The 27,531-nt window shown below is 37.9% G+C and overlaps 1 protein-coding gene across 2 annotated transcripts in view; it reads left to right on the forward strand.

Annotated features, from left to right (window-relative positions):
* The first annotated feature begins 3,734 nt into the window (after nt 1-3,734).
* The window catches only part of LOC117289295 (protein spire homolog 1-like), a 50,430-nt gene continuing 26,633 nt past the window's right edge, over nt 3,735-27,531 (forward strand). For both annotated transcript variants that reach the window (XM_033770357.1, XM_033770358.1), the window contains exons 1-3: nt 3,735-4,030; nt 5,057-5,091; nt 9,816-10,085. In XM_033770357.1, coding sequence (XP_033626248.1) covers nt 3,745-4,030; nt 5,057-5,091; nt 9,816-10,085 — 591 coding nt within the window. In that variant the 5' untranslated portion in view covers nt 3,735-3,744. The remainder of the gene's footprint in view (nt 4,031-5,056; nt 5,092-9,815; nt 10,086-27,531) is intronic.

Below are 27,531 nucleotides of genomic sequence, written 5' to 3' on the forward strand. Positions count from 1 at the left end.
GACGCTTTTGGGTTGTGTTGTGATTGACGCACCAAAACACACACCAATGAATAAAAGGCAGTGGACACTATTGGTAATTGTCAAAGACTAGCCTTTACAGTTGGTGTATCTCAACATATGCATAAAATAACAAACCTGTGAAAATTTGAGCTAAATCGGTTGTCAAAGCTGCGAGATAATAATGAAAGAAAAAAACACCCTTTTCACACGAAGTTGTGTGCATTTATATGGTTGATTTTGAGACCTCAAGTTCTATTAAAACCTGAGGTCTCAAAATCAAATTCGGTGGAAATTACTTCTTTCTCGAAAACTATGTCACTTCAGAGTGAGCCGTTTCTCACAATGTTTTATACTATCAACCTCTCCCAATAACTCGTCACCAAGAAAGGTTTTATGCTAATAAATATTTTGAGTAATCACCAAAAGTGTCCACTGCCTTTAAACAATTTAAAACCCAAACAGCATGCTTATAGAATACCCCAGAAACTTCTTGAAAATCAGTATTTTTGTATCAGCGGTCAGTGTAAATTGAATCACCCTAAATTGCCCTTTAGTATATTTGCCTACAGTATTTTGCAAAAGACCACAAAATGCACCAAATCTCATATTATTTGTAGCACAACAATTATATTGCAATACCTCCCCATTGTGATGATAAGTAAATCAGTTTCCCTTTCGCAATTTGCATGAAGTATGAAATAGTTATATTCAGGACAGTGACCCACCTACACTTTTTTTTGAAGGCAAAACAAGGCAAATAAATGTTGAATAGCTGTATTTAATACACGTGTTTTTCTACGATAAAATGTTCTGCATTTTGTTGTTGTGCGAAGCAGTTAATGTTAATATTTCATAATTATTTTTATCTTCAAGCAAACTTTAAATACTTTATTCTGAAAGGTCGATCCACAGAAACATGAGTGTGATATTTACCTTTATTGCAATTGGTCTATATCAAAATCCCCCCTCTTACAATGCGTTGTTGTCACTCTACTACGCAATTGAAGCTGTGCGTCAAGTTTGCTCGAAGATAAATTCGTTATCACACGCAGGCATTTGGAATAGAACCTTTGCATGTCTTCAACACCCCAAACAGTGCCCTCACTGAAGTCAAAGGAATCATTGGCTGAAACTTGTTCGATGTCCGAACCAGCATGCACAATTTCATTTTGAGACCTTGGTGACGGCGGTTTTTTCTTTACAGTAAAAGTAAAGTACGCTGCGTCCCATATCCCACTTGGCCTTCAACCTCGCTGGACATGGGACGCATTTCTAAGCATTAATTTTTTCCCCCGAATTCCACTCTAAAAAGCCTGTGTGATATCTAATGATGTGCCAAATAATGGAGTAGCTAGCTACTATGTCAATAATAATGTATTTCTGTCTGTTGCGATTGTAATGATTGATTGTGTATTTATTTAGTATTAGGGGCCCATTTCATGTACAGTTTCGCAGAAAAAGGTACAGTAATACCATAAGAAACGTGCAATAATCACACACGCACTCTTGGAATTCGGAAAATATAGAGTTTGTGTGTCAGATCTCCAACGTGGGCAAAGGTCGAGTTGGATATGGGACCCAGACGTGCTTTAGTTTTCCGAATTCCAAGAGTGGGTGTTTGATTGCCAAGCAAACTTGACTTGCAGCCTAGTTAAATGCGAGGTGTTGGAACAGCTGAATGTATTGCGTATAGAGTTTAAACAGCGCAATACGTAGAGTTAAAACAGCGCAATACGCAGGGTGTGATATGTGCCAAGCAATGTACATTTATATTTACACCTCCTGTTGCCATGGGTCGACCAATCAAAATCAAGGGTTCAAATTTGCTTGAAGATAATAGACCTTATGCATTGACGTCATCCAGCGGCCATCTTAGTGGAAAAACGGTGACGAAAAAATCGAAACGCACAGATTTGTACGCGCGGCGCACAGGATTGGCCAATGAACAACCTCCTTCTGACCTCTAGGTGAGGGCGCCCTACTGAAATGACGTCATGTGCATAAGGTCCATTATACTTTGTGCACATTAGTGTTTTTGCATGAACCAAAAATTGCTTCTAATCCCAAGTTGTTATAACTCGCTACACAGCTCTGAGCAATATGCAAAGAGCGCCCTCATTCAGCCGTGCAATAGACCCAAATATAAGATAACTAGAGCTCATTTGAATATTTGTCATTTGATCATTAATCTGAATTACAGGTGATTTTATAAAGCTCCCAAAATTAATTGCCAAAGCGGACATTTGTTTTATTCCACTATGTTTGTTTAAGGGCGACGTTTGATTGACTAAAACCATTTCTAAAATGGTAATTTTAATTGATACAAAAAATAACTTATTGATAAAAATGTCTTTAGTTTTTAATAATTTTTGAAAGGAGCTACAACAAACATGAAATAATAGGGAAATGAAATACTCAAAAGTTAGTGATTAAACAGGAGTTTTTGTTGTTGTTTGTTAAAGTCTATGGTATTTCAATACCTAGTAGGGTTGTATTAAATTTGAAATTTGTTACTTTAAAACAATATTTTTTAGCACTTTTTGTTTATTTTAAGTACAATTATTTGTATTCCCGGTAATAAATTCTATACAGTAAAACAGAATGGTGTACTAAATGTTAATTGTATTGTAAATACAATGTATAAACTATCGTAAAACCTGTGAAAAATGTGAATAAATGTCTATTATATAATATAAAAACTTTTTACACAGTTGATTTTTTTATTTTGTGAAAAAGGTGTAGAAAAGTTGGTGCATGTTTGTCGAGATGATAGCTTTCTGACTCTCTCCGCCTAACTTTATACAAAAATGTTTTTTTGTATTATTTCAAAATAACAGTGGTTGAGCACTTTTGAAAGTGTGTGTGGAAGGGGGGGCAAACTCATAACACACCACTACACTATGCCAAAAACTCAACTTCCCTACAACTATTTCAAAATAAAAATGAATAGAGACACCAATTATCAACAATTAGCAATTTTGTTTGTGCGCATAGCATTGGATACATTTCAGCAGTCTATGTAGAAGTCAAGTTAAAAATGTATTTACAAAAAACAAAATAACAAAAATGCCCTGCTTAAAAATATTTCATGCAAGCCAATCAAGCGTGTAATTTTATAGGTTTCCCTACTGACTGGAAATCATCCATGCGTGTGAGCAATAAAACTAACTGACTCATTACAATAACATATTGGAAGCGTACATGTACAGGTCCAAACAATGAATGAAAAGTAATTTTATTTATCCGTTTTGTTGTTGTCTGGATTAGTTGAAACTAACTTGAAACTAAATGTTTATGGTTAATTGTACTTGGTCTGAATCCTATTTATAGATAGCAGTGTTAGGTATTTTAATTCGGTAGCTGCAATTGAAGAGTACGCCCAATGGTTCAGTAAACCAGTCATGCGTAACCGTCAAACATTCCTTCAGTGGCGCGCCTACACAGGAAGAAAATGTCGTAAATTTTAAAAATATTCAATTGACGACAGTCAATAAAAAAACACCGGCTCTGTTTATTTTTTCCATTTGCACCTTTTTAGAGGTAAACAAAGTAAAACTAAAAGTAAACTAGCGATGTTTAAACAAAAATACTTGGGGAAGTCCTTTTGCTGTAACGTCATTGGATATAATTAGCATAACAAATGAAAGCTACCGCATCATTCACCATCCATTCGATTACTTAAAATCGAAAGTCACTGATGCGAACCGCATGATGCATACGCGCACAGAGCCAGCACAGAGAAACATGGCGGAGCTAAAGACAGCTGAACATCGCTCGGAAAACTCAGTTTCTCTCGATAGAATCCTGTCAGCTTTTGACGGCCCGTTGAATGAAGAACAAGCTTGGGCTATCTGCTACCAGTGTGCCCAGTTTCTCAAGGTGTCATGGTCGGAAGACGATGCAGGGACCCTCACCCGTGGATATAATCTTGAAGGATCGGATGATGTTTACGTTCATAAAGATGGTTCGGTGACTGTCAGCGTGCGAGGGGTGGATCTACCGCGGGAGAATGGGGAGGAATACACGGCAGGTGGGTGTGATGAAAACATGGCCCAGTCATAATGCATTCATGACAAATTTTCGATCGATTCTTGAAGATTGGGGTGTAGTGTAAACAACTGTCATGTTAACATTGCGAAACTAGTGACAGGGTCCATAACAAGAAAACATCTCTGTTTACAAACATACAGATTGATTTATAAAAAAAACAATGAAGAATGAAAATCCTTCTTTTTATTTTAAAGTCTTATTTTATTCATTTAGCTAGATTTTATGGATAACTTTCCGTATGGCGCCACCACCTTTTCACTCATTTTTACAAAAAGGAATATCTCATTGAGGTAAATTAGATACTATATTATTTCATATCGAATGAAAAAGTGGTGGCGCCATACGGAAACTTTTCCTCCAAGGTCTTTCTGGCAGGCAAGATGCTACATTATACCCATGGAAATTTTACGTTTTCTTTCATAAATTGTACACAAAAATGCAAGAGTTATAAAACCTGAAGCTGAATAAGTTTTGAGATGTGCTCCTTTCTTGTCATCAAAAATTGAGAAAAAAAATCAGGCAGTGCAGTATATCCATACAAACTTAAAATATCCATAATGCCCACTGGAAGCTCTCAGACCCTTTTGTATGTGTGATGTCACATGTCTTGTTTCCATCATTGTGTAGCTTGGCAACAGACACGACAGAATAGAGTGAAATGGAGAATTTCCACACAGTGTGCTGAAATAGGCTAGAAAGAGATATGTTCACGGGTCACTTGGTTTATTAATGAAGATACTGTATCTGCATGATTAGATTTTTTAATTTACACAATCTAACATTCTGACCCCTGCCATCCGGCCCAATACATTTCAAAACTTACATTTTTACACATTTTATCCCCTTTGTTTTTTTTTTCTTCTTTTCTTTTTAGTCCATTTATTTATTTTAACCACCAACCCGGCCACCCACAATTTCTGTGAAACTGTTAAAACATTGATAATTCTGAATGACCCTCTAACACAAAACAACTTTATGTAATGTACCATTGTCTTTTTAAATGCAGATATTACTGAAGATGGCATACAAACAGAGTCAGAGGTTTGTGTATATTTTTTTCATATTGTTGACTTTTGGTACGATTATTTTTAGTAAACCTTATAAATTTGAATGAAAACAAAATCCTTCCAAGATCGATACCGTACTCAAAGCTTATAGTTTAAAGCCATTGGACCCTTTCGGTGCAGAAAGAAGACAAAAAGTTCACAGATTTACAAATAATTTACAGGGTTTACAGAAGGTAATGGTGAAAGACTTCTCTTGAAATATTAGTCCATGAAATGCTTTACTTTTTGAGCAAACGGTAAAACAATATAAATTCTCGTTAGCGAGAATTACGGATTTGTTATAGACACATGTCATGACACGGCGAAACGCGCGAAAACAGGAGTGGGTTTTCCCGTTATTTTCTCCCGACTCCGATGTCTGATTGAGCCTAAATTTCCACAGGATTGTTATTTTATATATAAGTTGTGATACATGAAGTGTGGAACTTGGACAATACTGTTTACCGAAAGGGTCCAATGGCTTTAAAGGCAGTGGACACTAGTGGTAATTACTCAAAATAATTATCAGCATAAAACCTCACTTGGTAACAAGTAATGGGGAGAGGTTGATAGTATAAAACATTGTGACAAACGGCTCCCTCTGAAATTACGTAGTTTTCACGAAAGAAGTAATTTTCCATGAATTTGATTTCGAGACCTCAAGTTTGGAACGTGAGATTTCAAAGTGCAAGCATCTGAAAACACACAACTTTGTGTGACAAGGTTGTTTTTTCTTTCATATTTATCTCGCAACTCCGACGACCAATCTAGCTCAAATTGTCACAGGTTTGTCATTTTATACATATGTTGAGATACACCAAGTGAGAAGACTGGTCTTTGACAATTACCAATAGTGTCCAGTGTCTTTAACTCAGGATTTTGATAGATTTAGCAGTGGGGCCAGTCGGTATTCAAATTCAAATTAAAAATCAAAGTATCTAAAAATCATTGTATACTGGCTTTAGGGTGACAGGAAGGGTTGGTAAGGTGCTTGGGGGGGGGGGTCCAAATGCCCCTCTTCTTAGTGTGTGCCGCTGATTTCTGTTTTTCTTTCATTAAAAGCGGAGGCAATGTAATAACTTCACTCATAATAAAGGTCAGTTTTAAAATGGCCTGAAACTCCCAAGCAAATTGCTGGACCCTTACAATAATATGCAGGTTTAAAGAATTCTCTGCACATCTTGGTTCAGCTATCTGGGTCAGTGTTAAAACACACCCTCTTTTTTTTAATGATATCCAAGGCAACGTATCCCTTTAAGGATCAGTCCTGAATATATGGATACATTTGTAGAGGTTTCACTGCGCTGGTTTTGCGTTGATCTATTTGATATTCTGTGTTAATGAATAGACATGTCCTTATTGAGTGGCCTTGTCTACTTGGCAAAGTGTGTTTATTATGCAAATTTATTGACCATTATGATGATTCATCATCCTTAAAGATGGGTTGTGTGTTTTTTATGGTTTTTTTTGCACACGTTGTTTTTTGCTTTTAAGCTTTGTTGTTAGCGAAATAAAATAGAATTCTCAGAATTAGACCACAGTGAACATAACACTGTGTTCTTTAAAAACTTGACCTTAAGGGATTGTAATTTCCTCCAAATTGCACTTTAAGGTCGGTAATCCATAGTGTCTGTCGTGCATTGTAGTTGTACATAATGCAAAGTTTGAAAAAGTATCAAGAACACACTTATCGCACATGATTATATTAATCTGAAGGATTATTGTGTAAGTACTGCACTGTAACTGTAAAGATTTGTTGCTTGTTTGTTGTGTAATTTCATTTGAATGAAACTAAAGCGAAATGGCCGTGTCATTATAAGTTGTGTATTTCTACACTGAAATAATCCAATAACTTTGATCTTCACAGTCCAAACATGTTTTTTTAAAATGTCTATAGATGTAAAAAATTCTCTCTGTAATAAAGGTTTCACAGCTGTGTGACCTTATGAAACACTTCGGGTTTTAACCACTGCCTGAAGTGCACCATGCATTTAAAGGGGAAATAGTTCTTGTCGCAATGGGTGAATGATTCACAGAACAACACACACTAAAAAGTGGAGGCATGTATTTGTGGAATGTAAAAAAGCAAAACGTCATCTGTGGGCGGATGTTTTTTTCAATCGTAATGCAAAAGGCACAAGTAACTGATTAATGCTTTTTGTCCTTTCTCTAAAAGATATTTGTTTTTATCGTTTATTTGTTTGTTTGTTTGTTTGTTTGTTTGTTTGTTTGTTTGTTGGGATGACTGTGTGTTGGGGTGTTTGTTTCTTTGTTGGGGTGTTTGTCTGTTTGTTTGTTGGGGTGTATGTTTGTTTGTTTTATGAAGAGATATGCTCACCATATTTTACCTATAGTTTTCAACATAATTTGAGAAAGATTTTTAAAAGTGTTCATACAGTATGGATCACCCAACTTAATGAAGCTGCTTTGAAGTAGAAACTACTGCTTAACAGTTTTCTTTTAAGCAGCAATTAAGAACATGTGTAGGATACCATTCAACCATAATGTGAAACTGTGGCTGTACTGGTAAACATGTTGTGTTAGCCCCGTTTGTTTCTTTAAAATTTCCATGTAATTGGGCTTGGCTTTTCTGTATTTTGTTGTACACAATTGTTCCTCTTAAAAAATGTCTTCACATTGAAAGGTTTAGACAAAATTAGGAAAAAACCTTGAACAGGTGAGCTTTTTGTTTTGTGTCAAGCTCTTTTGAACAGTGATGGTTCTGAGAAGAATGCCTTGGTCGTTTTCAGTTGATGCATGTGCTCCAAACATTTTTCAGATAGTCTGTTGGTGCAATCCCTTCTCAACTGTGAAAACAGCGTGTTGAACATGTAAATAAACATAATTTTGGTGGGAAAAAAAAACAAGGAAAAGTTAGTTTACACAAGTGATTTTAAAGAAGAAAATGTGTGTTTTCTCAGATTCAAGGTTAAATTAATATTTTTTTACAGTACAAAAAAAAACAGTATTAAGAATACAATTTTACAGTATTATATCAAGAACAAAATGAAAACAAAGTATTACACTGCAGAGGGATCCATTTTTGAAGCAGAGCTTTAGGCAATGGTCCCTACAGATGTGCATTTTGATACCTCACCATGCAATGCCTCAAATCCTATTTATCTATCAAATCTATCTGGAAGATTGAAATATCCACCCACACGTTTGCACCACCCTTTCAGGATGTATAGTGAAAAAAATTGATCATTTGAATAAAATGCAGTTTTTCAAAACTGGTAAAAATCCCCATGGGCCTATAAATATATACAACTTTTATACTGCACTGTTTAAACTAGGACTTAAGGATTTCAGTGTTACAAGGAAGGCATTTGCATCCTTCTGGCTCAGGGAAATGCATCAAGGTCTTGGTGACCAGCTGGGTATAGATACAATAGACTGGAATGCAGGGGGCATTGTCGTCAAACAAGAGATTTAAATTGCATTTATTGTGGTGCCTATACGCTTTAAAAAGTTCCCATGATATATCTTGCATGCCCTGGAAGTTTGCATGCAGTTATACTAAATAGATGTGTACATTGTTGGTTATGTAGTAGTTTGTATCTGTTTGGTGGCATTTGCAAAAGGGATAAGTGTGTGTCGGTAGTATCAAGTGCCTGGACAATATTTAATTAGGAACAATGACTAACTATTGGTACGTCGCAAATATTATTCAAACGTGTCAAGGTTTCAGCTTTGTGTTGTCATTTATTTCCTCGTTCTTCATTCATGGAGAGGGATTTTTACCTCAGTTGATAGGGGCCCAGAAAATATTGCTCAGTAATTCTCTGCTAAGCAGAAATAAGCAGGATACCTGGAGTCACAAATGGTATACGTGACATGGTAGATGCTGGGACACATTATGCATAAAATTGTTTTGCTTAGCATCTTTTAGTACTTAAAATAAAAGCAGTTAAATGAAATTAGACCCAGGACCCAATTTCATGAGGCCTGTAAGCTGATTAGTTCTGCTTTGTTGCAGCCCTTAGCAGAATTTCTATTTCATTTAAACATTACAAACAGGTAAGGCACGCTAAGCATGAGTGATGCAAGAATGCAACATTATTAATACATGCTTGTGTGCTATCAAACCTTGAAGATCGTTTAAAGGCAGTGGACACTGTTGGTAATTGTCGGTGTATCTCAACATATACACAAAATAACAAACCTGTGAAAATTTGAGCTCAATCAGTCATCGAACTTGCGAGATATGAATGAAAGAAAAAAACACCCTTGTCACACGAAGGTGTGTGCGTTTAGATGGTTGATTTCGAGACCTCAAGTTCTAAATCTGTCGTCTCGAAATCAAATTCGTGGAAAATTAGTTCTTTCTCGGAAACTATGGCACTTCAGAGGGTGCCGTTTATCACAATGTTTTATACCATCAACCTCTCCCTATTACTTTTCACCAAGAAATGTTTCATGCTAATTATTATTTTGAGTAATTACCAATAGTGTCCAAGGGCTGCCTTTAAAAAATAAAATAAATTCTTACGCATATTTTTCTACTATAATAGTAAGCCCATAAACTCTTGTATCAACCAAGTACAATCAATTTAGCAAAAATGTTCGGCTATTTTTAGAGAGAAATATGGGTGGAGAGAAAGAAGCATCAAATCTGTTTTTACTCTGGAAATATTTCCCAAAATGCTCATCAAAAGCTGCCGTATGGGCTTATAACCAAAGGTCTTTATTGCCATACATTTTTTAAAATCTGCACAGATGGTGAATTCTCTCGGCCTCATCGTCTACCAAGCCCTCGATTACGGTTGCCACGAGGAGGAGGAGAGGGTTCTCAGCGGCCCCCTGGAGTCCATGATTGATCACATGACCAACATGGGAGACGGGGAAGACGAGGAAGAAGAGGACAAGAAGAGCCAGAGTAGCGCCAACACGGACGAGGGAATCGTCGACGGACACGAATCGGATGACCTGGATGAGAATGAGAACACCAAGAGCGGACGATTGTCAACATTTGCAGAAGTGGCACTGGTAAGTTTTGAAAACATTATACAGTTCAAAGGCCAGCATGATCTTGTAGGGTGGTGTCAGAATTAATATTGTTGGTGATGGCTATGGCTACATATACATGGAAATGGCTGACAAAAAACGTAACTCCACATTATATCTTTTTGGAATATACTGCATCGCATAGGAATGTCACGGTCATGCGCTATTAGAATTGTTAATTATTATAATTAATAGCCTAAGAATAGTTAAAAAAAAATAATATTGATTTTGTTGTTGTGAAACATTTTGAGACTTTGACAAGATCAATGCCATGAGTTACTACAATGGCATATGTCCTGTATCTTGGAGCTTGTGTTAGGGTGGGGCTGTTAAGGCGAGGCAGTCAGGGTGGGGTCTGATGGATCATCACACCCTTTGCCCCCAGCCATGGACCCTTTGTGCCAACTGTGGCGCCAGAGCTCCAGGGTTTCCAGATCCAACCCACCTTTAAACACTAGTATCCAGGGAAAACAATTAAAGAGTGAACAGCATGCTGTTGATATGCTTGATTTACGTTGCCATAGCAGCAACATTCCAGTGTCTGAGGGGTGCCAAGGGTAACACCTTGGGTTCAAGTGAGGTCACGAAATGTCTGAGCATGGAGGTCTGAGGCAGGCAGTGGACCAATTAACAATTGCTTTTCCAGGAAAATATTGGAATGATGGAGTTATCCCTGCTATATTAACCTACATTATGTGATATCAATGGATTGCGGTTTTGTCTGGATCCTGGATTGTGACATTGATGCTCCCCTGCAGCTGATGGGGTTGACCCCATTTTCAGTATATTTTATGTGATTAAACCAGCACTGTATAATTTAATTGCCAGTCAATGCATGGAGGAAGGTCTATGTAATACCCTTGCTCTATGGTCATACCCAACTTCAGATGGCTGTTATGCTGGGAGGCAATGGCATTATTTTTTACTGTGTAGTCCCTCTTAAAAAATATTTTGGAAACAGTAGTTTGCAGATTACTGCTAATTGGCTTTCCTTTTTATGGTGATGAATGGTTGATAGTGCTAAGTATTTAAATCAATTGGCTGTCTGGGGTATTATCAGAACCCTGGAATGCAGGATCACTAAAATCACTGGCCTCGGTCGGCCGCTGGGGCCCAGTGTAAGATTTGAGCCCATTTGAGGTTGATGGTATAAAACATGGTTAGAAATGGCTCCCTACTAAAGTGCCATAGTTTTCGAGAAAGAAGTAATTTTTCACGAATTTGATTTCGAGACCTCAGATTTAGAAATTGAGGTCTCGAAAATCAACAATCTAAAATGCACACAATTGCGTGTGACAAGGGTGTTTTATTTTCTTCATTGTTATCTCGCAACTTCGATGACCGATTGAGCTCATTTTTTCACAGGTTTGTGCTTTTATGCATGTTGAGATACACCAACTGTGAAGGCTAGTCTTTGACAATTACCAAATAGTGTCCACTGCTTTTAAAGAGGTTTGTGGTAATACCATGTGAGTATGACTTTTGAGTAGTGCATGGTGGTTCTGAAAAGAACCAGTAGTTAACCACTCAATGTTTCAATAAATATGCTCTGATCATCTTCAGGTGCATTCTCCTGAAGACGATCAGAGCATACTGAATGAAACGTTGAGCCGTTAACCACTGGTTATTTTCAGAACAACCACTACTCAAAAGTGATACTCACACGGCATTATCACAAACCTCTCAGTAGTTTTTCCACATGCAAAGTTTCAAATTCTACACATGTTCTTTTTTCAAAGCCCGATATACAAGTTGTTTTGAGACATGGATGAATACACAGAAAGGAACAAAATATACGCAGCCAAGTTTTGGTAATTATTATACCTGTACAAAAAGTACTTCAAAGCATTTTGATGGTGCAGAAAATCTAGCCGTTAAGCCTTAGAGCTATACATGTAGCTGGATATGGCCTGACTATGATGAGCAGGTGATGCACGTGCTCCCACAGTCACTGTGGGACTTCTTAGTTCCTCATCCAGGCTTTAATCTACATCAGAAGAGCACCCACGAGATGCAACATCCCCAGCATGGAGGAACATACACTCCACTCTTAAGGAGCTCATCTATAATGCAATCCTTATTCCCGAGATTGTCGTCAGCGTTTCACTTAAAGAGGTTTTGATACCTTTGTAGATCAAGTTTTTGGCCATGACAAGTCTCCCTACTCACTGTGAGTAAAGATAATTTACTTAGTGTAGGTAGAAGTTTCAGCCTAGATAGTAGTTAATTTGGGGAAAAAGTGAAAATCACAGAGCATTTTTTCAGGAGAGTCACGTAAATCCGTTGTACCCATGCTAAAATAATTTTCATCTCTCTTGAGACAACAAATTTTTTTCTGAAAAATTGTTTTTTCATTTCTCAAAAACTGCAGCACCTCCGTGAGTAATATTTTAAGGGAAGCTTGCTTCCATCATTATCTTTAAATCGTGTTAGGTTTTGTACATTTGTGTTTTGTGTTGTATGAAAAGTACGTATGTACCCAAACCCTTTAAGGAGGTGGACTAGACTGGCCGAGTAAACCATGCAATTGAGTATCTTAAATGTAGGTTTGAGGTGAACAGGCTTGCACACACTCTGCATGGATACCTTACTGTAATTATCCGAACCAGAAAGAAAACTCTTAATCTGATTGGGGGTTTAGTTGGTTTATCTTACTAAAGGGAAAAGTGTACAGCAGCCTTTAAAGGGACACGTCTGTAGGGTTGCGGCAACACTGTTTGGTGAAAAGGTGGCAAGTTAATTGCCACTTTCATCTGGGAAGGAAACTCAAAAACATTTACATTTTGTACACATCAGTGTAGAGCTAATTAGTCTTAGCACACACTTACCACTCATCAACTCTACATGTATGTACATGTACCATGTACACTGTACGCCACAGAGTACACAAGATGTAGCATACATGTTTTGTCGGGAGCACCGCCGGAAAAAACCAGGGCTGTATGCTTCGTTTTTGAAAGGGCAAGGGCACCAAGGCATTTTCTCTTTGGCAAAGGGCACCCTATGAGGAAAATGTAAATTTCTACTGGAGCATTTCAAGGGCACCAAGGCAATGGCAAGGGGCAACGGAGGCAATCGCCTCCGTTGCCTCCGTGAAGTATCAGGCCTGAAAAACCCTTAAAGGAACACGTTGCCTTGGATCGGTCGAGTTGGTCTTTGAAAAGCGTTTGTAACCGTTTGTTATAAAATTGATATGGTTAGAAAACTGTTGTAAAAGTAGAATACAATGATCTACACAAACATGCCTCAAAATTGCGTGGTTTACGTTTAACCTCGTCGACTAACACGGTCGGCCATTTATGGGAGTCAAAAAGTTGACTCCTATAAATGGCCGACCGTGTTGATTCGGACGTAAAATGAAAATCGTACAATTTTGAGTGATACTTGTGTGGATCATTTTATTCTACTTTTAAAACATCTTTCCAACCATATACATTTCATAACAAACGGTTTCAAACGCTTTTTTATAGACCAACTCGTCCGATCCAAGGCAACGTGTTCCTTTAAACTCTTTAGCTTTATTAATTCATTCATTATGTACACATTGCACAGGATGTTGTTGCAAAAATTACTGTATTTTAAAACTAGGCAAACGATTGGATTGTAGCCACTAGAATTAGAATAGACTGCTTGCCCTTTGGCTTGAATTTCACACTGTACCACAGGCCAGAGAGGCTATAATTATGTACACGTAGTTTTGGTGTGTCACACACAGGCCATGTGTAACACATGATTGGTCAAGTCTGACGGTGTTGTGTTTTACAATTGAATAAAGACATTGTGGAACGCGAACAGATTGTGTTCAATCTTTACTTAACTCAAGTTTCTAAAAACTTGTTAAACTTGGCGACAGATCATTTTGGTCCTGTCGTTAACAGTCATGTGTCAATCCCTGGAAACCAAGGATAGTTATTAACGATTACACAATCACCCTCCATTGACCAATCTGGATCATCCATTATAGGAGGTTTAAGAAGGGTTGAGCAAAAATCTATCCCTTAAAGGCAGTGAGTGCATACTTGTGATGACTGTCAAAGATCTCCATGGCACTTTGTGTATCCATTCCCACCATATGAAGTGAAGAGTAACGAACCTCTGAAAATGTGGGCTCAATTGGTCATACAGTTTGCAAGAAGATAATGAAAGAAAGAACACATCTTGTTGCCTTTAATTTTCTGCTTTGAGATGCTTAAGAAAGGCTCCAGATAATTACTTCAAAAAGTGCTGTTTCTGACAAAGTTTTATAAAAGCAACAGCTCTCCAGTGCTCTTTACCAAGTAAGTTTTTAAAATAACTTGTGGAGTAATTACCAAAAGTATTATAAAGAAATGGAACTGAAGAAGTTGAGCATTCAGTTTAAGGAAAAATTAAACCCTCCCCACCCTGTCCCGCTGCCGCCGAAGGCTGTGTGCTGATGCATATAAACATCACTTTGATATATCGATTGCTGATATAAACTGGGTCAGTACTCAGGAGCATAGTTTTCATCTCTCCCGTCCACTAAAGGCCCATAATTTCATGTTCCCGAAAAGCCCTCGTCAAAATGATCAGAATTCTTACTGAGTTATGCTGATCAACTGATCATGCTATATACGAGCTTGAGGCAGGAGGGATGCAAATTTAATTACCTTCGATGCGGCATCTAAAATAAATTCTGAGCTTGTGATGTATCTAGGCCTAATGATGGATTGCTCCACTCGCTTAACAAGTTTGTCAATTCCACTCTCCAAACTGAAGTCCTTGGCCAGTCTAAAGCCAATGGACACTATTGGTAATTGTCGAAGACCATGCAGTCTTCTCACTTGCTGTATCTCAACATAAGCTTAAAATAAAAAACCTGTGAAAATTTGAGCTTGATTGGTCGTCGGAGTTGCGAGATAACTATGAAGAAAAAAAAAACGCCCTTGTGTGCTTTTGCTTGATTTCGGGACCTCAAATTCTAAACTTGAGGTCTAGAAATCAAATTCGTGGAAAATTACTTCTTTCTCGAAAACTACTCCATTTCAGAGGGAGCAGTTTCTCACAATGTTTTATACTACCAACCTCTCCCCATTACTCGTTACCAAGTACATGTAAGGTTTTATGCTAATAGTTATTTTGAGTAATTACCAATAGAGTGTCCACTGCCTTTAATGGCTCTGCTTAGTGCATAATTCTGCACTGGTTACGCTAACTTCCGCTGACCGGGTTAGCGCAATATATCTGCACTAGCTTTGTGAACCTGGAGTGCTTATGTATGTACATGGACATTATGCAAAAACTTCCTGCCAAATATACTCACATTACGGAAAGTTTTTTAAAGCTACTATAAAAGCTGATTTTTCACACAGTTGTGATCAGTTTTTACTTGATTAAAATATGTTATTTGGTTTGACTTTTTTTAACTAAAAAACTTTTTTCAAAAAACAGATTGGTTGCATCATATTGATTTTAATAGGGGAAGGGATTTTTTATTTTTTTTAAGATTTCATTACTAAGCAACAAGCAAGTAAATAATGTCAGTCAATTTTTTAAATTATTTAACGCACTGTTTCAGTAGTTTCCAGGAATTGTTATTTTGTTTCAGTTTCCAGACCAAGTAAATAATGCAAGTCATTGGTTGATTATTCTGTGCGTGTGCCCATGGTGTGCCAGTGTGTCCTTCAATTAGTAAGTGGGAATGGGCATGCTGTCCTGTCAGCGATAATTTAACACAGTTACACATTAATTTTCCAGCAAGCCATGCATTAGCTGCAAAAGAGGTTTTTTAGGTCTGATACTTCGCGGAGGCAATGAAGGCGATTGCCTCCATGCCCCTTGGTCGTTGCCATTAGGGAATCTACTACTCTTTCTGCTTTTCGTTAAGTCCTTAAGACTCACCTTTTTCCTAGTTAATTTCTTTCTAGTGCGCTGTGATCTAGATGGAATTGCACCTTATAAATTTTAATTGTTATGTTATGTTATGTTATAGATTGGTAAATACTCCAACAATTACCATAAACTTAATTGTTGAGAAGAACCCATTGATAGTAAAAAAACAAATTTCAAAAAAGGATTCCCTTTGAGTAAAAGTTTGGAAAACTGAGTTAGTTTTGTGCCTGTTTGCAGGGCCAGTTGCTTTCTACGGGAAAAAAATACTGCGTAAAAAATTTGACTCCCATAGATGGCCGACCGTGTTAGTCGACGAGGTAAAAGGAAAACCGTGCAATTTTGAGGCATGTTTGTGTGGATCATTGTATTCTACTTTTACAACATCTTTCTAAAAAAATGTGTTCCTTAAAAAAAAAAAATTAGCAAGAAACCTGTCACAAATGGTATATGTGACATGGCATTTTCACTGGTAAACTTACTCCGGTAAGCATAATTTAACTGCAAAACTTTCTTTGTACATGTAAGCTGCTCTATAAAAAAGGGTCCAGTTTCTCGCCTTCTTTAAAGGCACTGGACACCCTGGCACTTGGTTATTGTCAAAGACCAGTATTCTCACACTATGTACCCAACATAATGCATAAAGTAAAACAATTGGTCGTCGAAGTTGCAAAAGAATAATGAAAGAATAAACACCCTTGTTGCACAAATTAGTCTACTTTCAGGTGCCTAAAAGGGCTTTAGGACTGAAGTCTTTTAAAGCCATTAAAAAAAAAAAGTTCACAGATTTAAAAATAACTTACAGAGTCTACGGAAGGTAATGGTGAAAGACTTCTCTTGAAATATTAGTCCATGAAATGCTTTACTTTTCGAGAAAACATTAAAACAATATCAATTCTAGTTGTCGAGAATTACAGATTTATTTTGAACACATGTCATGACACAGCGAAACGTGCGGAAACAAGGTTGGGTTTTCCCGTTATTTTCTCCCGACTCCGATGACCGATTGAGCCTAAAATTTCACAGGTTTGTTATTTTATATAAAAGTTGTGATACACGAGGTGTGGGCCTTTTGACAATACTGTTTACCAAAAGTGTCCAATGGCTTTAATATTGGAGAGAGAAATTACATCTTTCTCAAACACTATGTTACTTCAGAGGGAGCCGTTTCTCACAGTATTTTATACTATCAACAGCTCTCCATTGCGTAATTACCAATAGAATCCAGTGCCTTCAACATTCAAACCACCGTGGAGCTTTGATAAGCGCTTGAGAACAAACATATAAGTTATCAGGGGGAAAACACATCATACGTTTGATCTGATCAACTGTGACGTCAACAGTGACGCCCGAACAGTGCTCCACTGATTTCCGGTCGTTCAGTCCCAATGCTTGAGTTTTCGGGCTGAGGCTGTTATACGTCTTGGCTGACATTTCCTAAACAGGTGATGTTACACTCTGTGTTTCCATAGCGATGGTGCGATCCTTAGTTACCTGAGGCTGCAGTGCAGATATCATGCTAATTATTTTTGTTGTAAGAGCTTGATTAGTCTGGACTCCAAGAGATGCACTATTGGTTTTTATATGATAAAGAAACTTGTTGTTTAAATTCCTAGTGATTTTTGTTTTAAAGTTTCAAGAACTCTGTCTTAATGCCTAATAAATACCTTCCTTATTAAAACATTGTTATTTGGGTTATAATTTAATAATGTTTGCACTTATGTTTATAAACTTGTAATTTAAACAACTCGATCATGTCAAATGAACACTAAAAAACAAACATTTATGTTAAAATGTGTACTGCATCTGTTAACAATTTTGATATGACATTTTGTAGTTTTAAACACTGAAGCCACCCTGCTGCCATGGGCGGCGAGCCAAATCAATTACCTTGTCACTATCCTCTTGAAAGGCAATCATGCTGATTGGCTAACCAAAAATGACTGCTCTGCATGCATGCACACCTCTAAATTCGTGCGGCCGTTCTCAGTGGACTCAGTATGTCCGGGCAAGTTTTTGATGCTGCCATGTCAAATGAATCATGTCCTAAATGGCATATACAGTTCTTAAGACCAAAGAGGATTGTGGGGGGGGGGGGCTGGTTGTTCAATGACTTGATGCATCTTTTGATTGTCCGCTCTCCTGCGTACGTCTCTAGCTCAGAATAGATTAAAACCACAGGACCAATATATTTGGATTTTTCAAACTCACACTTCCAGGGGTTATGATCGAGCAAGAAACTCTGGGGAAGAAATGGTCATGACAAGATCATACACCCCTGGGAATGTGAATGCGGTTGAACTGAAGTTGACCCGGCTTCCTATTAAAAATTGACGGACAGTGCATTGTTACTACAGTCAGTGAACCCCCTTCATCCCCATCAAATACGGAAGTAAAACCCTCATCTAATTTCAACAGTCTGGGTTTTAATAACTATATTGATTGGATGGTGATGAATGAATATGAGACTATCGGTAATTTTCTCCTGTTTTTGACCATAGTTGGGAAACTAAAGTTGGTTGCTGGGTGAAATTATAAATAGACAAGGGTGTGGAACTCAAGTGGCACAACCAATACTTGTTTGTTGGACCCCTGTGTAGAAGGATTATTAAAGTCATTACTCTCTCATCTTATTTGATGAACTCCATAGCTGTTTTTAAATGTAGACTTAAGACTTATCTTTTTAATTCTGAATATAACTAGTCTTTTTACTATTTGTGTTTAGACAAATCAATGCATTTCTTGCTGTGATGTATACAGTATGATTATACCTTTTGTACCTTTGTACTTTTAAATTTATTGCCTTGTTTTATAAATTTGTTCTGTTTTGGCTTCGTTTTGCTTTTGTAATATTTAGTGTGATTTGCCTTTTTAATGTACAGCGCCTTTGAGCAATTTTTTGGCTATATGGCGCTTTATAAATGCTGTTATTATATTATTATTATTATTATTATTATTATTTATGATGAGCTGATAAAGGTCTCCATTCTTAAAAACTGGTTTAAATTTAAAAAGAAGGTCAGATTTAAAGCATGGCAGTATTACAAAATATGTAGGATACCACATCAGAGAGTTGCATTTTTCTTTCAAAGGAGTGTATGAAAACCAATTAACCAAGTGACATTGTTCTCAGTGTTTGTGGAAGCGGTCGTGTCTAGACAAGAAGGAAAACATTGCAGACGCAATGGAAGCAGTGCTGCTTGCTTTCTAATTGCAAATCAAATCATGGTGTATTTGTGGTTTGCTGTATATCTCACTTGCTGTGTAGAATATTGTTCTTAAGAGATTATTAATAGTAACTTTGTGACTTCGTAACAACTTCTCTTTACATTGTACATGTATTCTACTACGGCGAAGTACATTTTGGGGAAATTGGGGAGACTTCTCGATACTACTGCGGAGTAGATTTTTCAGAATTTGAGAGACTTTTCACTTTTATAAAGAACTGTCCTGCTTATTTTCTACTACCTGGGTGGAAGGGAGGCATGGATGGAGTTTGTTTCTCGGACCGCCATGGGACAGTGGACGCCCTAATGGACTTTTGAGAGAGAGAGAGAGGTTAGGAAGGTATAGGAAATCTGACGGGATTGCTACTTTGGCTTTAGTGAATCAAGGGGACCTCTCGTTGTTAACTTTATTGTCATCATCCTTGACTGTTTTTGCTTTTGTGTAGACATTGAACTTGAATGAAGCTATCTGCATCATAAGTAGCTTGCAGCATCAGAGTCCAGCTTTCTCCAGAAGACGATCAGAGCAATTTGATCGAAACATCAAGTTGAAACCAACGGTCCTTTCTTAATCACCCCAACTCATTTTAGAGATTATCATTACATGGTGTTACCGCAAACCTTTATGATATCTAGTTCCACCATGTAAAGTTCCAAATCCTACCGAACTTGAAATTGACAACATGTTGGATGAATTATTTGCCCATCTGAGAACGGTTGGTAGAATAACCAAGTAAGCGACATATAAAAAATTCCCATGGTCAATTTTTATTTGGTTGATTAACAGCGCAGTGCATCCCCCCACGGTGATAATACCCCATAAAAACCATCCGTTGGTAAATTGCATGGCTGTAGATTATGGAGCATGCATGACTGGTTTAATGGAATTAAATTAGGGAAGGGCGACACGGCCACGCTCCACGGCACAGTTGTCTCTTACAGTATCACTGCATCCGGTGTAAACTTCCATCGTTGTCGTGTCAAGGTTTGCAGGGAACAGTGGACATTTTGTGTGTTTCATATTGCAGCAGCCCTTTTCTCTTCTAAGAATTTCCCCCCTAGCCTTGTTTTGTTTTCACAAGGACTGATCGTGTTTTCTTTGATGTTTTTTTTTGTATGAGGAACACTAAAGGTTCCCACACTTTGATCATTTGGACACTTTTGAAACCACGAACTAAACTCTGGCTGTAATGTAAGGCTAGAGATAGAGTCTTGTGTGGGATGAATATTGTAGGCCTGGAATTGCATGGAAAGCATGGCCTATGTTGCCCCCCTGTCTTGTCTACACCATGGAGGATAGGTCAAGCTTGTGCAAGCACCAATGGTCTAGTGGTCAGTGTTTTACCTTAAAGTCCGGTTCATACTTCATGCGAATACGAATGCGAAGCGAATTTGATGTGAATCTGACGTCACAGCCCTCCTTTCGCAGTGATATTCGCAAGTGAGTAGAGCAGAGGGCAACTGCTGCAAATTATTCGTTGCGAACTTGTGACGTCAACATTCGCTTCGCATTCGCAGCAAGTATGAACCGGGCTTTACACCGGTCCACTTGCCAAATGCCAGTTAAAACACCTGTCAAAACACCTGTCAAAGGCTCACTCTATAGACCTTTGTTATGCTGTCACCATCTTGGTCATGTTCCCTGTTTCCATAACAACAATGAATTCATTGCGCAAACATTGCACCAGACTATTATTTCGCCCACAGTCTCAGTTTGGTTACAGTGAGTTGGAATGGAGTAAAATCAAGATGGCCACACCGTGATAAAGGTCTATAAGTAGTCAGGCTGGCTAGTCCGGTGTTAAAAAACGTCCTTATCTAGTATAAAAATGTAGTGAAAATGGAAATGACAAGCTAAACTAATTCTAATACTATAGTCACTGAACATGTTGAGGGCAAGCCATGGTGGTTATTAAGAGGGAGTGTATGTTTGAGTCCTGGTCGTGACTCTTGTGTCCTTAAGCCAGACACTTAACCATTAATGCTGCATCCTTCGGTTGGGACGTAAAGCCTTGGGTGCTGTGTGTTGTGCATTGTGCGTGAAAAAAACCTGCGCACTTATGTAAAGAGAAGGGTCACCCGGTGGTCCTTAAATCGCTGCATATGGCACCTTGTAAATTAACACAGTGCTTTGTACAGGAAAAAAGTTGCTTACTTCAAACATGTAGCTCAGTCACTTACTGAATGTTGGAGCGCTCTCCCTGAGCGTCACTTAGTGACGGATTTGAATGCTATATAAGAAGCCACCATTATTGTTATTAAATCCTGGAAAATCTCCCGGCTGCTCCGTTACCCCCTGAACATCTTACGTCGTCTTAGAATCACACGGAGCTGTGTTTACTTTGCCATTCAGACCCTACTAGTGTACCGCATTATTATGGGCTAAATTTAGCTGTTCAAGTATTACTCTGAGTATCCCTTCGCAGGGGCAGGTGTGAGTATTTGTTGAATAGATCTCTCTCTCTCTCTCTTGATGGCCTCTCGTTGACGTCATTACTATACTTCCTGAGGTCCGTCCAATGTTGTGTGGAGTTTTAAATTAAGCTCTGCCGTTTTCTTTGTATTGAATTTCATGGTTGTCTAAAAAAAGGATGGTTTAGAACACTCCTTTTGTTTGGCTGTCTGCAACGAACTTATGAAAAATAAGTTTTACTTTGTTTAAAGCCATTATACACTTTCGGTACAGAAGAAAAAAAAAGTTCACAGATTTACAAATAATTTACAGGGTTTACAGAAGGTAATGGTGAAAGACTTCTCTTGAAATATTGTTCCATGAAATGCTTTACTTTTTGAGACAACTTTAAAACAGTTATCAATTCTCGATATCAAGAATTACGGATTTATTTTAAACACATGTCGTGCGGAAACAAGAGTGGGTTTTACCATTATTTTCTCCTGACTCCGATGACCGATTGAGCCTAAATTTTCACAGGTTTGTTATTTTATATATAAGTTGTGATACACGAAGTGTGGGACTTGGACAATACTGTTTACCGAAAGTGTATAGTGGCTTTAATGGCACAGTTCATTGCACCTTGCACTCCCAAACAGCAAATCAGAGTTTTGTATTTATAAGCCTCTATGCGTGGCCATTTTCAAAACCAATGTGGCTTTCTACTGGTCAACTTGCTATCTAACCCTATTTTGGCGGAACTCCCTTTTTGGTTAATACGAACATTCACAGATTTGCTCGAACTAATATTGTGTTGAGGTTTTTTTGAAATATTTGTGCTCGAAGTGCAATAGTTTTGGAGAGAAAAAAAACCCAATATTACTTTTGACTTTGCAAGTCCAAAACTTGATGTTTGAAAACAGTTAAAGATAAAAACTGTTTTCTTGTGAGTTTTCAATGACTAATTGAGTTTAAACTTTTCCAGGATTGTTGTTTCATGAATGAGTTGGTTCACATAAATTGTGGATATTTGTCTTTGACAAGAGCCAAGAATGTCCACTTGCTTTTACTACAACCAATTCGAACTGGTTGTCCAAGTGTTTCCCTCCCAAATTATAGTCCTTGATTGTCCAGGGGTGGATTTCACAAAGGTAGTCCTAACTTAGGACTAGTCCTAGGCAATGCTAAGAGATAGGACCAGTCCTAAGTTAGGACCAGTCCTAAGTTAGGACCAGTAACTCATCCTAACTTAGGACTGGTCCTATCTCTTAGCATTGTCTAGGACTAGTCCTAAGTTAGGACTACCTCTAATCCACCCCTCGTACGTAGTCAAGAACGGAGAAGAATCTCAAGTGGATTTTATTGGACGGATCATGATGAAAGGCTTGGGCTGAAACTTCATTAGATTTCTATTTGTATCATTTAAGATGTCATTTAAGACTGATAAGATTTGTGGAATTGTGTAGGCATCCCTGAAGACAAAACACAATAACTCAACTAGGTTAGGGGGGGGGGCATCGGGATCCATTTATCATGGCCACAGATCTTTTTCTTACGCCGCACCGTTTCTTTGGAATAGTCTTTCTGTGCATATTCGCCAAGCTAACTCTTTACAATGTTTTAAGGCCCTGTTGAAAACTCGTTTGTTAAAGCTGCTTTTTTGTGATTTTGCTTATTTGTTCTTGTATCTTTCTCTCATTGTTTATTTAATTGTTTCTCTTTATGTGCTTAGAGGCTTTTTGCATTAGGCGCTTTACAAATGTCTTATTATTATTATTATTATTATTAAATTATGTTGATAGTATAAAACAAACGGCTCCCTCTGAAGTAATTTAGTTTTTGAGAAAGAGGTAATTTCTCACTCAAATATCAAAAGACTTTAGCTATCTGAAAGCACACAAGCTAATGTCAGAGATCATTTGCCACAATTTATACCTTTAGTTAATGGGGATGGCAATGGCATTTTCTTTGGGAGAGTGTATGGACACCAATTCAAGCATGTAAGCCTTTCTCATACATCTGAAATCACACATTAGGAGATATTTTTTTTTTCGTTTATTATTTTCTTGCAACTTCCATGACCAATATTGAGCCCAAATGTTCACAGCTTTGTGATTCTTTACGCATCTGTATGCTCTGTGCTGGGATACACCAAGAAGGATTCTGGTCTTTGACAATTACCAAAACCAAATGTATACCCACCCTGCCTTTATCTGTATGTTAGGATACACCAAATTGAGGATACTGGTCTTTGACAATCAAAGAGTATACCTTGCCTTTAAATACCAGCTTACCTCCCTTCGCCCACCAGATGAATATCTCTGGGCCACCACTACGTATCGCACCGCCTTTAACATAGGCTGGTCAAGCACCGAGCGTGCTCCATCAGAGATTTGGGATTTATTTCAAATGCAGACTCTGAAGTGCGGTTCACATGCACGTTGCATATATAATGAGACTAGAGAGATAAGTAAGTACCTGCTCTGTAGGTATTCATTATGATAATGATTGAGGCAATGTAGGTGGATCTTATGTACATTCATTGGTGAACTTAAAGGCGCTGGACACTCTTGGTAATTACTCAAAGTAACTATTAGAATAAAAACTTACGTGGTAATGAGCAATGGAGAGCTGTTGATAGTATAAAACATTGGGAGAAATGACTTCATTTGAAGTAGCAACTAGATTTTTGAGAGAGAGGTAATTTCTCACTCAAATATTAATATAAGACTTCAGGCCTGAAGCTTTTTAGACATCGGAATGCACACAAATTGTGCAACAATGGTGGTTTCTTCTTTCATTTTTCTCTTGCAACTTCGATGACCATTTGAGTCCACATTTTGTTGGGAATACATGTAGGCCTACATGTATAGTAAGAATACTGGTGGTATGTGACAATGGGGGACTTTTGGGACGCTTGGTGGCAGCAGACTTACCAGGTAAAATCCATTGTTCTCGGTTATGTGCGCACTCTCAGAACTACGTAAACAATGGAAATTTACCTGGTAAGTCTGCTGCCACCTAGCGTTCCAAAGTCTCCCATTACCAAAGGTGGTGTGTAGTGTGGATTTCTTGTCTGTGACATATATCACAACAACAATGTAGTCAGTCTCTTGAGACCAATTCAGAACTGACTCCGCGGCAGTACAGTTTATTACGATCCTATAAGCTAAAGCAGTAGTCCAGTCTATATTCTATACCATCCGCTCTGGTCATAGTTAAAAAGCGGGACAGTTCTTTTCAGAACTGAGAAGTTATTATTATTATTATCATTATTATTTATTCGGCCAAGATTTCAACAAACAGTACAAGATACAATATTACCGTACTAAAGAAATATAACAGTATAAGAAACAATGAGTGTAAACTTATGACGCCTAGAACAAATGTAAACCAATGATTGAATGAGACAGAGCACTGGCAATCAAGCAAGACAATTATAAAAACAGACAGGACAAGCCCATTCTAAGATGGCCAGGATTAAGTGAACCTAACCACTGTGACTCAAAAGCCTATCAATCCAATCTTAAAATGGGAATAGAATCTTTAACAAACATTTAAATACAGTAAAGATAAACTTTGGAAAATAATAAATATGAAGAACAAAATACATATGTTTATGGTAAGAAAAACCTATTTACATGAAGCAAGAATATTTGGAAGTGCACATTTGAGTATAAAAAAGCTGACCTAAAAACAATGTACAAATGAGGAATTTACAAAAAAGAGATTATGAAAAGGGCTAATCTTTATCAACAGAAAGTCTCCCGAATCTCCGATTATCTATCCGCGGCAGTAGAGTAAAGCAAGACAGTTCTCTAAGAACAAACTCTACCTGGCAAGTAGATACACACATGGTGTTACCGCAAACCAAATATACATTGATACCTCACCATGCAATGCCTCAAATCCTATCAACAATTGTAAATGTGACTCTTTTCTGTGCAAACTGCGGTTTTGTTTTAGCATACTGAAGTTGCCCCGCAGTTCACACGGGTACATCGTACACACAAACACAGATGAATAACTTGACATAGTATTCCCCACACGATATGATATATACTTCTAGTTTGCATTTTGATGTACATTGCGACGCATCTTACATCTGAATCCAATTGCTGGTCTTGCCTGGGGGGGGGGGCAGCAATTTCCCTCTAACATTGACTTTTGTGCAAAGCCGTCGCTCCGGCGTGCACGGCTGCATCGCTAACGTAGCGCAGCGCACTAGATCATACTGGGTCCTCTGCACTGTGTGAAATTTGTCACGTAATGGTCTGCAGGGTAATGGCATTATATGCTGGAAATGAGCCACGTTCCGGGGGGGGGGGGGGGGGGGGGGGCGGTGACTGGAGTGTTTAAACGAAGCCCGGAAAACATTTGAGTTCACAGTCTGCATACACCTAAGAACATGTTTGTATTATGTTTATGATCCCTGCTGTGTGGTTCGCTTGGTAGACACTTTTGCCTAAAAGGAAAATGTGTGTAAATGGATACTGTAATAGTGTTCCTTCAAAATCACTGTAACTCAGGCATTGTTAACCATGGAGGTATTCTACCTCCATGTATGTGTTAACCAATAATAATAGCCCATATTAACTAATAGCTCATTTATTAAGACACGCTTTTCATTTATGTGGTCTTCTGTATTGTACATTTTACAAGCAAAAAGTCATAAAATGTTGTAGTTACTGTGGGTTCTCCCTAGGGTTTTTCAAAACTGTTGGGCATTCTGAACACAAAACTTTTGAGACAAGGTCTTCGTATTAGGTTCTACTTGGTGTTTATCTTAGTTTTAAAAGCTATGCATGCAGTCCGGAGCATTATATAAAATATTCTGTTGGTGATTTTTGTATAAAAAAAGAGGGTTATTTTTGTTGTGGATCGGGCGAAATATGTGCGTATTGGCTTAGTTAGTAAAGCATCTGCCCATAAGAGTGTCAGAAGTCTTGGGTTCAAATCCCAATGAGGACCATTTGATTAATTTCTTTCATCCTATTTTCGGCATATTGGCACTTTATTCGTGCGTATCAGCCCAAAATGCTGACTTATGCATGTATTTTAAACGGTTATTTAAGAAGATGTTTTACAATCCTCTGTATTAATGTATCAGGTAACGTCTCCATGCTGGTTCATGCAATTAAACTGGGCTCGACGAATAGACTTGCAGCCCAATCTCTCTAGTTGGCTGCGCAGGATGAACTTGATAGTTGAGTGCAGTGCAGGTTTATTGTTACTGCAAACACTGCCGTTGGCAACTTGAGGGGGAGACTAGTTTCCTAATTGGCACTACCTATGTTTGGTTGGTGTGTTCGTTGACAGGGATGAGGTCTTCAAAGTGTCCTCTTCTGGCAAAAATAACATCCAAGCTGTGTATGGGCAAGGCTTGAGGTGAAATTTACAAGACCATTAGGACTTGCAGGGTTTGAATTTGGGAGAAAAATCAACAAAACCTCAGGGCTTGTAGCTGAAAACGAGACCAGAATTGTGCGTAAACAAGACCATGAATCAAAATGAAAGAAGAAACCCTTGACAACACGCATTTAAAGGAACACGTTGCCTTGGATCGGTCAAGTTTGTCTATAAAAAGCATTTGAAACCATTTCTTGTGAAATGCATATGGTTAGAACGATGTTTTAAAAGTAGAATATAATGATCCACATAATCACTCAAATTGCACGGTTTTCCTTTAACGTTGCGAAAAAACACGATCAGCTATTAATATGGAGTCAACAGTTTGACTCCCATAAATGGTCGACCATGTTAGTCGGGAGGGTAAAAAAAAAACCACGCAATTTCGAGGCATATTTGTGTAGATAATTGCACTCTACTTTTGCAACATCTTTTTACCCATATGCATTTTATAACAAACGGTTACAGAACGCTTTTCAAAGACCAACTTATACAAAAATAATAATAATAATTTACATTTATATGGCGCATTATATGAATTAACATCTCTATG

Source organism: Asterias rubens, chromosome 4 (genome assembly GCF_902459465.1).
Source record: "Asterias rubens chromosome 4, eAstRub1.3, whole genome shotgun sequence".
NCBI classification, from domain to species: Eukaryota; Metazoa; Echinodermata; class Asteroidea; order Forcipulatida; family Asteriidae; genus Asterias; species Asterias rubens.